Source organism: Budorcas taxicolor, chromosome 3, assembly GCF_023091745.1.
Source record: "Budorcas taxicolor isolate Tak-1 chromosome 3, Takin1.1, whole genome shotgun sequence".
NCBI lineage: Eukaryota > Metazoa > Chordata > Mammalia > Artiodactyla > Bovidae > Budorcas > Budorcas taxicolor.
Window position 1 is genome coordinate 108,144,669 of NC_068912.1, and position 14,214 is coordinate 108,158,882.

The following is a 14,214-nucleotide window of genomic DNA, read 5'->3' on the forward strand; positions in this document are numbered from 1 at the left end:
CTCCAAGCCCCAAGAGCCACGGTTTGGGTGGACTCGAGCAGCTGCCTCAGGATCTGAATCAGGTATCCCAAGTGGAGAGAACTAGGGGAGTCAGGGGGCCCTGATCTGCCCATAGGCACAGTCATCTGAATGGCAGGGCCTGGTCTGACAGGATCCCAGAGAGGCTCCCTTTGCCCCTCAGCACCCAGAACTTCAGTTCACTTGTCATATATCCACTAGGGAAGATCCCAGCTCCAGAGCTGGCCTCTGCCTCACACTCATCTGTACCCTGTTCTCCATGAGTAGGGTTTCCACACAGCTTGCCGCTGTGGTCCTTCCCTCTGTTACTTTCCTTCCCGGTTCAGCCTATCCCTTGGGCAACTCTTCACACATTCATGTGTACTTTGGCTCCTCCAGTTGTTTGAAACCCCATTTGGACAACCTCTCCAGGGCCTGAGCTTCTAAAGCAGAGAAAGTAGATAATTAAACCTAATCAAGCCAACTAAAAGCGTTGATTACTGAAAACAGGCCCAAAGTGCCAGGAGACATTACCATTTTGGGAAGAGATTTAAAGCCTGGAAAACGGGAAACACGGGCACATGTCCCTCCAGCATTGCAGCGAGGCCTCCCCAGAACATTCCTGCTGTCACAGTCCTCGAGCCCCCTCTTCAGGAGGGGTACCTGGGACTCCACGGTCAAACCCAAGAGCCCCCTTTTTTTTTTCTTTTTTTTTTTTCTTTTTTTTTCGCTTTACAGTGTGAAGGGCCAGTGGGACCAGATTCCAAGGAGTCCTGCCCTCAGCCTTGCCCAGATGACTGCAGTCATCCTTGAACTTTGAGGAAAGCATCTGATGAGCTGCATTAGAAAACCTAGGGCTTCTCTGTCACTGCAGAGGCTTCTGTTTATCTCTTCCATTTATCCAAATATCTATCTGTTAGTGCCTTGCATGTGCCAGGCGCAGCTAGGTTTATAAATCTAGAGAATTGAGTGGAGGTGGGAGGGTGGGAGCAGACCCAGAGGTAAGGCGGTCCAGTCACCTGGGCCAGCAGGAATTGCTGGGTGGCCAGCTTATCCAGCCCTGAGGGGCCACATAGCTACTGGGGTGGGACCAGCAAACTTGGATCAGAAGCGATTCTCCCCAGAGGGGACTCTGAAGTCTGCTTTTTTATTGTTCAGTTGCTCGGTCATGTCTGCCTCTTTGGTCTTTGGGGGTTTGCTATAGGAAGAACAGGGTTTCGGCTGAACCCCCTGACCAGGCAGGGGAGAATGAGAGGAGCTCTTTCTGGGTTTAGATCAGTCGTTCTTAATCTTTTTAGGATCATAGTTTCTTCGGAAATATAAAGATACCTGTAGACTTTCTCCTCAGTGCTGTGCTGTGCTTATCGCTCAGTCGTGTCCAACTCTGCGACCCCAAGGACTGTAGCCCACCAGGCTCCTCTGTCCATGGGGATTCTCCAGGCAAGAATACTGCAGTGGGTTGCCGTGCTCTCCTGCAGGGATCTTCCCAACCCAGGGATCAAACCCAGGTCTCTCGCATTGCAGGTAGATTCTTTACCACCTGGTAGGCTATTAGTCCATGGGGTCGCAAAGAGTCGGACACGACTGAGCAACTTCACTTTCACTCTTTACCACCTGAGCCACCAGGGAAGCTTTCTCCTTAGTGTCAGCTACAAATTGGCACTTGCCATGGGTACTTGTCATCTACCTATCTACCTCTACAACGACTAAGTCATCTGCTGCTGTAGCTGCTGACCTTCCCTACCACCTGCAGAGATGAGGCACTTTGTGCTTTGGTAGAAGAGGGGTGGAAACTGGCAGGACAGGTCTTCAGATATTTTCAGGGGCTGATTTTATGAGCCCAGTTCTTGAATTGCCCCATATCTACAGAAACACTAAAATCCGTCATGGTGACAATTGTTTCTCATGACTAGCAGAAGCCTCACGAGACCAACAGAAACCTGAAAAAAATACGTGCTTGATGGCATGTATTCACCAAAATCACATATATACTGTCCTTACCCCTAAACTCTTGGGAGCAGTTTCTCAGAGCTATTCTGAGGTGCTGTCTCCCAGGCTACAGTCCTTATTTTGCCCCAAAGAAAATTTAACTTGCAACTCACACATTATGCATTTTTTTTAAGTCAACATCACAAAAATATGCATGCACGTAGTTTTTGTTTTTGTTTTTTTGCCATGCTGTGTGTCACGTGGCGTCTTAGTTTCTTGACCAAGGATTGATGTCATGCTCGCTGCAGTGGAAGCTCAGAGTCTTAACCACTGAACTGCCAGGGAAGTCCCTGCATAAACATCTTGTATAGTTAATCCCCAGAAGTGCATCCTTGGTTCCTGAGTCTTCTGAGAATCTCTCCCTTAAACCTGGAGTCTGAGCCTCTGCCAGGGCACTGCCTTGCCGGGAACAGATGACTCAGCTCACCGTTCAAGGAGGAAAGCTCCTCCATCAGAAAGGCTGCAGGTCTCTACCTGCCCCTTCCAGCCCTGGGCAGGAATCTGGGATTGACCTCCGGATTGGCGCTGCTGACCCCTGAGGCTGACTTGGGATGAACCTCCCAGAAGCAAGAGGACTTCTGAAAGCAAGTCCCTACTTCTGAAAGGAAAGGCAATAAATAAGTCTGTGTCCAGCCTCACCTATCATCTATTTCCTCCACTTCCCTTCTGGTCCCCTCGCTGGGTCAGCTTGTGCTGGAAGGCTCCATGAAGGGAGCACCCTAAAGGTAACCCATGTGTTGGAAAGTGAAGGGCAGACAAAGGTGAGGTTTTCATCTTCCCTCTGCATTTGTTTACATTTTTTTTTATCCTTGAGATAACTCTTTCCCTTCATTCTTCCAGTCTTGCCTGGCAGCAGCCTCACCTCAACATTCTCTTGGTAGGAATGGGCCTGTGACCTCTCCTCACCCACTTGCCTTCCCTCTATCAGCCAGATGGACTTTCATTGCAAATTGGCCCTGGCCTCCCCTCTTCTGGGAGCCTGCTCCACTTGCTGGCTTTCTCATCTACACAAATAAGATGCCTGCAGGCTTTCTTATCTACACAAAAAAGACACATCCCAGTGGTCCCTGTCTATCTGCCAGTTGGCTTTATATTCTCCTGCTTCCAGTCTGAACATCAGCTTCCTTCTTTTGCTTGTGTCCCCAGGGGTGGCAGCAGTGTCAGCGGGAACTCCCAGAGCTGACAGATGACAGGAGGGGATGAAGGGCAGCCCCCAGCTTCCAAGGACTGCACTTGCAGCCTCCTGACTCAGGGACACATGCTGGTTGCCCTCCACACATTCAGGCACACAGGTTAATCTACCGCTGGAAGGAGCTGGGGCTCAGGGAATATTGGGACTCTAGTCATTGAGGAGTGCACAGTCTAAAGCAGATGGGCAAGGAGCCAGAACTGACACAGACGAGCTGTAACCCTCTAGGCCTGGCCCAGCTTTCCAACTTGGTCAAAGGTCTGCTTCCCTCACACTCCTGAGCTGTGCCTCCAGCCTCAGCTGTTCCCAACCAAGGAGGGGGAAAGGAAGGGGCTGTGTGGGAGGCCTGGGCCCTTTATTTCACAAGGACACAGGGGCTGGGGAGAACTTTGGGCTGCCCTCTTGACCTATCTGCCTTTGGAGACTGAAGTCCCCTTGAGAGGTGTTGACTGGATGAGAACACTTCTTGAATATAGCCTTGGAGGAGAGGGAGCCATAGAGAGGAAGAGGCTCCTGGTGATAAGTGGCCCCTGTTGCCAAAGGGTCCGATCCTACCTCACCTCTGTATCTGGGATTTTCTGAGTACTGCCCCACTCATGCATTGAAGACCACTGCCAAAAGGGGCCCAGCCCAGACAGGATCCAGTCTCCCTTCCGTATCACATCACCGTGGCAACCATCGCCTAAGAGGTCCAAGTGCTGATAGAGGACCAACCCATGAGGACAGGGAAATATGCCCTGTTAACTCCAGGAACTTTGGGGGCTGGATAATACTCAGCCTCCCAGGGTTGGGCAGGAAGATGGGAATAATGGCCCCCTCTCCCCTCTCCAGCAGTTTTCTGCCTCACATGGAGAAACTTGAGCCTGGGCTTAGCAGACCCTTACAGATCTGATCCCTTCATACTGGGAGAGGCAGAGCTGGGATCCAGGTACCCAGGGTCTGAAAGCTACCTCCTGTCCTTGGCTCAGCTCTGATTAGAACCCTGAAGAATCTGGACAAAGGAACCCTGACTTTTGACTCTCTCTGTGACCCAGCATTTTCCTGCCCTGGGTTCTGAGGAAGCCTATCGCCCTCTACTCCCCACCCTAGCACCTTCTGATGTCAGAGGCAAGTGAGGCCAGGTCAGAGGCACCGGGTGTCTATTTCCTGTCACTGCACCTGCTCCAGCTCTGTGTCCCCTCGGGCTTGGGATGTTGCTGTTGCCATGCCAACAACAACATTCACTCTCAGAGGGGCCGTTACTGGGCTGCAGGCCCCTTTGTGCCAACCTCAATATCACCAACAGTATGACAGCCTTAGTTTATGCATCTGCATGGTCCAATATGGGAACCTCTGTTTGCAGCCCTCCCCTGGGTCTCCCAGGACCGGCCTTCACTCTCTCGGGCTCCTCAAGTACATAATCAGAGATGTCTGTGACCAGGAGTAGCCATCAGGCTGCTTTGCTCAGAGGTAACTGTCCACAGCCCAGGGACACCAGCCTTTCCTGGTCCCTGTGACCAACCCTAACCTGTCAGTACTGCTGTGCCCTGACACTGTCCCTTCTTTTTCCCCTATGTCATGACCTTTTTTGACTTACCCATGGAGTGACTTTCCCTTAATCTTGACTCTGGAGCTGGTTACTTCCTGCAGTGGTCTTCTCTCCTTTCCTTCCTACTAGTCCTCCTGCAGGTCTTCCTAGTAGCCCAGAACCACCACCCGGTGAGAAGCTAGCTCCCCGCACCCCGCATCCCACCGCCTTCTGTCCAAGTAAGCAACAAAGCAGCGGACAAAGGAGGAGAGAGCCTCCTGGATGCCTTCTGTGGAAACAGGGCCACAGCGTTCAAACCCTCCCGCAGACATGCCACAGCTTCCACCGCTTCCGAGAGGCGTGCTACCAGGAGGCATTGCTCTCCAACAGAACAGCAAGAGTGTAGCCCAGGGGAGAACTACTGCAAGGTATGGGGCGGGGCTGCTGTAGGGCCTGGGCAGGATGCTGCCAGCAGCTGCTGCAGAGCTGGAGGGGTGCTGACATCCAGGTGCCTCCAGTAGGTGCGGGGAGGGAGATACCAAAGCCCGAGAGAGAGGAGTCACTTCGGATTGCCCTGAGAAGCTGAGTTACAGTCCAGGACCGCCTGGCCCCTCCTGAACTGGCTGGTCCTGAACTTGCTGGCTCTCTCTTCACCCAACTGATCCTACTCAACACTTTGCACCACACGGCTCAGTGCAGCCTGGTTGTGAGGGGAGACATGAAACCAGTCCCAGGCCTTGCCTGCAGGCCAACAAACTCCAGCCCCGATCCTGCTCTCTGCAAGGCTGCAGCGGTGGCTTCTCTGCCTGGCACTCAGCCAGTTGGTCTCAGGTGAGACAGTGACCCCCAGCCTGCAGCTCTGAACCCCTCCTCTGTGCTCCTTCAACTCCAAGCCCTTCCTCCCATTGGCCCCATAAGTTCAGAGCCCCACTCCACCTGCCCCCTAGCCCTGAGCCTTGCCCACTCACTAATGCCCAACTCTGAGCCCCACCCTTTGACAGGCCTCCAAAGCTGAGCTGTTTTCACCAACCTTCCCAACCTCTATCAACACCCCAACCTCTCAACCTTGTCAGGCTGACCCTTAGCTTTGAGGTCTACCCTCCTTCCCTGTGCCCCAGCCCTTCAGGATTTCCACTAACCCTAACTCCCCACCCCCACCCCCACTGTAAAGCAGTTCCTGTGCCTCTCCAGGTGGCAGAGATGGGGGAGTTTCAGGTCGTGACATCCACACACAGGATGCTCTTCCCTTGGGGCAGGAGCGGGGACTTCGCAGAGGACCTGTCCCCCAGCACGTGTGTCACCGCACTTCCCCGGACAGCCCTGCTCTGCTCCCAGGCCTAGGCCACCTGACCATCCCAGAGGACAAGCCACTTCCCACTCCACTCCTGGTGATCATCACCCCTCCAGCCACCCCCCAAAAAAACGTGAGTGTGTGCCCACACCTGCCTGCTCCGGGTGGTGGCTGAGGCCAGTGAGACAGGCAGCCAGCCCCCACCTGAGTCCAGAATTCACAGGGCTCCCCATCCCTCATTCTTCTTTCACTTTGTCTTCCAGATGAAACCCTGTCCCACCTTCTCCTGCCAAGGCAGTGACTGCTTCAAAGTGACTGAGGGCCTGCACTTCTGTGAGGTGGGGCCCTGGAGTGCTCCAAGGTCCAGCGCTGCCCTCCCTTAGAACTGCAGGCCTCCTCCTGCCTGGAGAGAGGGGGGTCGGCAGCTGAATCTGGCTGGAGCTAGACCTGCTGGGGCCCAGGCTGCTGGACCCCTCTTAGCTCCACATAATGCTGAAATCCAGGATGGCAGCTGGACTCCTCCAAGTCCCCGTGACATGCCCCTTGTTTCTGATCGCCTTGTATGTTCTCTGGGAACCAGCTGGCTGGGAACCAGCGGCCCAGTGAAGTCCGACTCAGCCCATAGCTCCACTTCACGTTTTTTTTTCCCAATATTTATTTATGGCTGCATCTGGCCTTAGCTGTGGACTGTGGCATCTAGTTCCTTGACCAGGGGTTGAATCCTGGCCCCCTGCATTGGGAGCATGGAGTCTTAGCCACTGGACAACCAGGGAAGTCTCCCACTTAACACTTTTTGCCTCCATGAATGGGGGACGAAGGCAAGGGGAGAATGAATAGTCCCATCTCTTCTTGTGGCTGAAACAACCCAGCTCAGGCCACTCTGCAGGGTGCAGCCAGGCCTGCCTGGCAGGGACCCCCAGGTGTCATGGGGCTGTGGCTCAGCCCCGCTACCAAGAGTGCTGCCAAGCCTCGGCCCCTGACAGCTGCCTCCAGCTGGATGGGAACCTCCATTTCAACAGGGCAGCACCAGGGGCCACCAGAAGCCCCCTGCAGGGGACCCTGGCTGGGGCTGCTTCTCCTCCACTCTGCCCTGCTCTTGGTCCTGCTCACCCAGCTAGGCCAGGCTGAGTCAGGTAGCAGCAGGCAGGAAGACCCTTTAGGCCCTGGAAGTTGCCAGGCCCACTGCCAGCTCTGATTCCTGTGACTGTATCTTTAGTGAAAGGGATTTATCAAGACTGCAGTTCTGTGCTAGAGGTTCCCAGGGCCTAGGCCTGAACATGATGCCCTCCAAGGGGGCAGGCTGGAGTTTTGTCTGATAAAACAGAACAGTCTCCTATCTGATCCCCATCAAGTACGAGGACCCCAAAGTCCTGCAGGAGCAGTTTCTTTATCTGTAAAATGTGCCTAGTCCTGGGACTTCACTGATAGTCCAGTGGTTAAGACTCTGTCCTTCCAGTGCAGGGGGTGCAAGTGTGATCCGTGGTTGGGAAACTAAGATTCCACATGCCTCTGTGTGGCCAAAAAAAACAGCAGAAGCCAAAAAAGAAATGCTCGTCCCTGTCCACTTTTCCCTGACCCTCCCCAGACTTTGACACAAAGAGGGGGCTGGAATTGGGGTTCCCCTGATTTCCTGAAGTGACCTCAGCCCTCTTTATCTCGAAGGGTGTGACTCAATCCCCTTTACCCTCATCCTCAACTCAGCTTTGAAACCAAATTCAAATAAACTTGAGCTCCATTTGTGCTATGGATATTTCCAGGAAAATTGGGAAGAAGTTACTTTTTCTGGAAGAGATTTGCTTATTCAAACTGGTCACTAGGGCAGCAACTCTGAGCTTAGGGGAAAAGGAGGGGGAATGGACTAGAAGTCACACGGTCACTCCTTCCCCAGCACTGACCCTTCAGTTTGGGTCAGAGCTTAAGAGAAAAAGTACTCATTAAGATGACTCACTAACTCAATAAACATGTTCTCAGGGTCAGTTTGTGTGCCAGAAACAACACTGGAGTGATAAGGAAAAGATACAGCCTGTCCTCAGGGAGCTTACAGCTTCGTGAAATGGCCAATAGACTGGGAGAGACTGGTCCTCGACACCCTAATCTGAGCTGGCCCTTCTGTCCATCTGGAGCAGCCTCCTTATCTTAGGTGGAGAAGGGCAGGCCCCAAAGGAGGAAAGCCTTGCCCAGTGGCCAGTGAATCAGGGGAAAGGGCTGGAGAACACCGAAGTGCAGGCTCGGGCTGTCGTGAGTGCTGAGCGGGGGCCCCCTCCCTTGCTGTCTCTCCTCCTGAGGAGAGAGGATGGGGCCTCAGCACAGACACTGCGTATGACACACAGTCACACCCCTGACAACGCGCGTTAGCCTCCCTTTTCCTCACACAGCCCTGTGAGGCAGGCAGGACGGCTGGTCACACACCCCTGCTGAGGCTAAGGGAGGAAGTGGGGCCGTGGGTGGCAGTGTCCTCCCGTCACACACCCCTGCTGAGGCTAAGGGAGGAAATGCGGCCGTGGGTGGCAGTGTCCTCCTGTCACACACCCCTGCTGAGGCTAAGGGAGGAAATGCGGCCGTGGGTGGCAGTGTCCGTGGCATGGAAGTTGGAGTCACATGTTTCAGTTGCGAGACCTTGGTCAGGACGCTTAACCTCTCTGAGTCTCAGTTTCTCCACCTGGAAAATGGGGGTATGCGGTTCTTCATAGTGTTGTTCTCTCTGAAGCTAGGACAGGATAGGTACCTGGGGAGGAAGTGTTCCAGTAGAGGCCAGTGTCGCCCTGCCTGGAAGTGTGAGGAGCTGAGGATGAAACTGAGAAAATGTTTTCCCTTAAAGTGACCGTCTTCCTTCCGGGGCCTGGATAAGGAACTCTGGCCGCTCAAGGGCTGATGTCGAGGGGAGTCCTTAGGAAAAGCTTTCCAGAATAGGGCGCCGAGGGTACCACAGGACTTAAGGAGTTAACGGCGGGGGTGGGGGGGCGGGGGGGAGGAGCCCCCTCAACCCCCACATTGGCACAGCATGCTGGGACTTGCAGGCTGGCTGACCATTGTGTGGCGTAGGGGCTGCTGGGAAATGTAGTCATTGACCGGGTCCCGGCCGAGGTTCCGCACACCCAGCAGCGGTGACAGCTCAGGAGGTAGGCAGCAATAACAGGGGGCCAGGAGTGAGTGCGGAGTGGGCAAGCCAGGGCAGGGCTGGGCAGGAAGGACTGGGCAAGCTGAGGGCTGGGTACCCTGTCCTGAGGCTGTCAGACCGGACACCCGCAGCCTTTGGCTGATGCAATGTGGCCTGCTGGGCTGGGGGAGGGCCAAGGAGTAACGGGACACTTGCCCATCTCCAAGGCAAGAGGGACAGGACTGGAGTCCTGGTCCAGAATGAGACACTCCCTTCCCAAGATACATGCAGATACACCCCTGACACCTCCCAGACAGCTGTTAGCAGAACTAACACTGCTCCCCCAAAAGGGAGGCAGAGCCCCCATCCCCGAGCAATTAAGACCATATCCTCCTCTCCGGTAATGGGACAGGGCACCGCACGGCCAGCAAGTAGACTGGATCCCACTAAGGAGTGACTGGATGCCCTTCAGGACAGAGGGCGGCATAGCAAATTGTACCTCCCATCAGAGGCAAAGGATGGCAAAGGGGGAGGAGGAGGGAGACGATGGGGCCTCCTCCACCTTCTCCCAGCAGAGCCCCGCCTCCCTGCCAGCGGTCCTCAGAGGCAACTCCATCACATCCCGGGTGACGTGTTGACATAAAGGGCCTCCCTTCTGCCCTTCCCCAGGGTGTGCAGGGGCCGGCATGGACCAGTCTGTGGCCATCCAGGAGACCCTGGCTGATGGGGACTATTGCGTCATCATATCCTTCCCTGCAGCCTGCAGCCTGCAGCTCCCAGCCCCAGGGCCTCCCTGCCTGGGCTTGGGAAGTGGAATGGCAGGTGTCTATGTGTCTCTCTGGTTGCCTCCCTCTCTCTGTGCCATGGGGGGAGGGGGGACACGGGGGTGGAGGGAAGGAAACCAGTACCTACTAAGTACTCAGTTCTCGACTCTCTGCCTTATGCTTTAAAGACTCAGTTATCCTCCCACCCCCTGTGAAGTTGGGGGTTGATATCCCTATTTTACAGATGAGAAAGGGTCAGAGAGGTGAAGGGACCTGCCCAGGGTCACACAGTAAACCTGCATGGGTGAGGGCAGAGCAAGCCAAGGCAAGGCTGGTGGGGCGGGCCGGGTTGGGCAAGGCCTGGATGCAGGCTTCCTTTCCCTTTGCCTTGACCCTGAGCGGCAGGCGGTGCAAGGTATGCTGTGCGAGGGCGACAGCAGGCAGAGCCGCCTCCTGGGACTCGTGCGCTGCCGTCCGGAGCGAGGTGGCCAGGAACACGCGTAAGTGATGGAGTTGGGCCTTGCCTGTTTGGCTTTATTGTTTCCATCGTCCCTCCAGCTGGATTTCACACCTTCTAGAACAGAGTCTGAGGCTTCTAGAATAATTATAATAATGATGGTTAATAGTTTCTGAACACTATATGCCCAGCCCTATGTATTAATAGCTCATATAGTCCTCAAAATCTGATGAGAAACCCCGTGGCCTGACTGTCTTGGATTCCAACCTAGGCTTTGTTACACCTTGAGCAAACCTCAATGTGTCCAAACTAAAGATTAAAATGAGTTTCTGCATATAAAGTAGTTAAAATGCTGTGAAGCACGTAAAAAGGGCTGCGTAAATGTTGCTAGTAACACCCACCTGTTACCCAGAAACAGAGCAAGAATAATGATCAAAGTTCTCACAGCTGAAAAGTGACCCTCAGGGTCTCAGATCTGGGAAGGAGGAGCCTTAGACATTTTTGAACCCATCATTCTTCCTTTACAGATGGAAAAACTGAGGTTCAGGGAGGGAGAGGAGGAGGTGAGGATTGCCCTGTTCTTGTCACACACAGTCCTAGAATGCACAAGGGGGAGATTATGCATGGGTTTTACTAACAAAGCGGGGTTAGTCCCCAAAGTGAGGCAAGTCCAGCCTTGATGACCCATCAGTCTCTGATGGGCACCATTGTGCAGAGAGGCATGAGCACACCCCCCAGGGACCAAGGAGGGAATGCGAGCCGAGCACCCTGAGGCTTCCGTGGTGGACTGAGGAATGGCCGCGTGCACCCTGGCCTTACGATGCTTCCTGCCCTCAGTCTCTTCCTGTACACGCACCGGAGGATGGCCATTACCGGGGACGATGTCTCCTTGGACCAGATCGTGCCAGTCTCTCGGGATTTCACACTGGAAGAAGGTGCCACAGTGGGCGGGATGGGATGATCCCTCTCCTCAGGGCTCCCAGGTCATTTCTGCCCTGATTGGGGGTGGGGTGGTGGGAGCAAGGATGATGCTCAATAGCTAAGGGCCTTTTCCTTTCCCTCCCTGCAGTGTCCCCGGATGGTGAGTTCTACATTCTTGGTGAGTGGTCCTTTCAGTCTGAGTTGGGTCCTTGGGCAAACTGCAGAGAGAAGGAGTGGGGTGAAGAGTACCCTCTGATCACCTCACTGTGGCACACAAGACCCTGTTGGATTAGCCCCGCTCATCAATCCAGTCACTCTCTTTCCTGCTTGCTGAACTTGGAACCCTCTGCCTTCCAAGCACCTCACACGTGACAAGTTTTCACCACGGAGCCCCTGCCCACTCAGCTCCCTCCTCCTCAAAGCCCTCACTCCTTCAGGGCTTCACTGCACACTCAGTTTCCCCAGAAAGCCTTTGTTGAGCTCCTGAGATTGTCTGTATCCTGAAAGTGTTTGTACCTCACACACATTCCTTTTTCTCATCCTTGCCACCTCTCTGTCATTCACAGTGATTTAATTACTTATGTTCTGTGCCAAGTCACTTCAGTCATGTTGGACCCTTTACTATGTAGCCTGCCAGGCTCCTCTGTCCATAGGATTCTCCAGGCAAGAATACTGGAGTGGGTTGCCATGCCCTCCTCCAGGGGATCTTCCTGACCCAGGGATCAAACCTGTGCCACTTAAGTCTCCTGCATTGGCAGACGGGTTCTTTACCACTAGCGCCACCTGGGAAGCCCCTAATTATCTAGTGACCTGTTTAATATCTATCTTCTTTGCTAGACTGTCTAGTTCAGTTCAGTTGCTCAATCGTGTCCAACTCTTTGCTACCCCATGGACTGCAGCACGCCAGGCTTCCCTGTCCATCACCAACTCCTGGAGCTTGCTCAAACTCACGTCCGTCAGGTTGGTGATGCCATCCAACCATCTCATCCTCTGTTGTCCCTTCTCCTCCTGCCTTCAATTTTTCCCAGCCTCAAAGTCTTTTCCAGTGAGTTAGTCCTTTGTATCAGGTGGCCAATGTATTGAGGCTTCAGTTTCAGCATCTGTCCTTCCAGTGAACACCCAGGACTGATTTCCTTTAGGGTGGACTGGTTGGATCTCCTTGCAGTCCAAGGGACTCTCAAGAGTCTTCTCCAGCACCACAGTTCAAAGGCATCAATTCTTCAGCGCTCAGCTTTCTTTATGGTCCAACTCTCACATCCATACATGACTACTGAAAAAACCACAGCTTTGACTAGATGGACCTTTGTCAGCAAAGCAGTGTCTCTGCTTTTTAATATGCTACCTAGGCTGGTCATAGCTTTTCTCCCAAGGAGCAGGCATCTTTTAATTTCATGGCTGTAGTCACCATCTGCAGTGGTTTGGGGCCCAAGAAAATAGTCTCTCACTGTTCCCATTGTTTCCCCATCTACTTGCCATGAAGTGATGACTGGATCCCATGATCTTAGTAGTTTTAAGCCAGCTTTTTCACACTTCTCTTTCACTTTCATCAAGAGGCTCTTTAGTTCCTCTTCACTTTTTTTTTTTTTTTTTTGCTGGACTATAGTCACAGTAGTGAAGTAGTAGTTGTTATAAAAATATTGATAATAGGAATGAATATTTGGTCAAAGATGATCTTGGCCAGGTACTATGCTAAGAGCTTTACACACATCAGGTGGTGCTCTCCTCACAATTCTGTGAGGTTATCACTGCTTTCATTCCTATTTTATGGATGAGGTAATGGGGACCCAGAGAAATTAAGTAATTCAGTAAGTGGTGGGACCAGGATTCAAACTCAGACTACAGACCCTGGAGCCCACACTCTTGATCAGTCTGCTAGATTGCTCCTACTTATTCACTAGCTCAGCACGTGTTTTGGGTACTCAGGTTACGCTGTAAGCCAGACACCATCCACAGGCTGATCTCTTCAGCACGGTATTCCCAGTGCCTAGCACGTCCCCGGCACAGCCGGGGGAGACTGACTGCCAGACATCCCCTCTGCCCACCTCTGTGTGCTTTTCACTCCGCTTGGGTGGGGGAGGGGTGGGAGGGGGAGCGGGTAGACTATAGTTAGGGAACTTGGTCTCTTCCATCTCCATCCAGAAGGCTATGGCAAGGCTTAGTGGCTTTTCAGAGCCTAGGTCCACCCCCTCTTGTAGACTGAGGGTGATGTTAATTTGGAGCTGGGGGTACAAGGGCTCCCTATTGTCCCAGCAACAGTCATTAAGTTGACCTATAAGTCAATTGCTTAAGGGTCAAAAGGGCTTTGGGAGCTTGCGCTGCTGACACTCCATTCTGGGGGCTCCAGCTCGAAGATGCACCTTAGCATCTCAGAGGCCAAGAGCTCATGTCCTGCTTCCCTGCACAGGCTCAGATGTCACCGTCCAGCTGGACACAGCAGAGCTCAGCCTCCTTTTCCAGCTCCCCTTTGGTTCACACACCAGAATGTTCCTCCAGGAAGTTGCCAGGGCCTGTCCAGGTAGGTGAGACCTCAGGCTCTCTGTGGCAGGGGGCAGGGAAGGGGTGGCTGGGCATTGACCTCCCCACCACCAGTTGACTTTGCACACTTTGAACTCACACTGCACAGTTTCTGTGCCCTCTTAAAGCTATTGGCATGAGGCCACAGTGCCCCCAGGTCACCAGCTGGCCACGGCGTTTGTATTTCTGTTTTCCCATTTCTGGATCTGAGTTTTAACTCCAGCAGGGCCCTTTTGGCCTCCTTGCTCTGAGCAGGGCTGAACGGGGTGAGGTGTGATTCTAATACAGACTCTTCTGTAGATTAGCAAGATCAGCAGCTTCTAGAGGCCCATCTTCCCTCTCTCTGCCAATGACAACTAGAACCAAGGCAAGTCTGCCCTTGAACCCTGTGCCCCACTGCAACTGAGAAAATGGTCTAGCTTTGCACTAGCAGAGAGAGGTTAGTGGCCTCTAGGGCAGAATCTGTTTAGACTAGGAGATTAGCTAGG

At 53.4% G+C, this 14,214-nt stretch overlaps 1 protein-coding gene across 1 annotated transcript in view; it reads left to right on the forward strand.

Annotated features, from left to right (window-relative positions):
- The first annotated feature begins 9,708 nt into the window (after positions 1-9,708).
- INPP5B (inositol polyphosphate-5-phosphatase B) overlaps positions 9,709-14,214 on the forward strand; it is a 51,590-nt gene continuing 47,084 nt past the window's right edge. The window contains 5 exon segments of the mRNA XM_052637019.1: positions 9,709-9,807; positions 10,234-10,334; positions 11,129-11,226; positions 11,361-11,390; positions 13,617-13,727. Coding sequence (XP_052492979.1) covers positions 9,757-9,807; positions 10,234-10,334; positions 11,129-11,226; positions 11,361-11,390; positions 13,617-13,727 — 391 coding nt within the window. The 5' untranslated portion in view covers positions 9,709-9,756.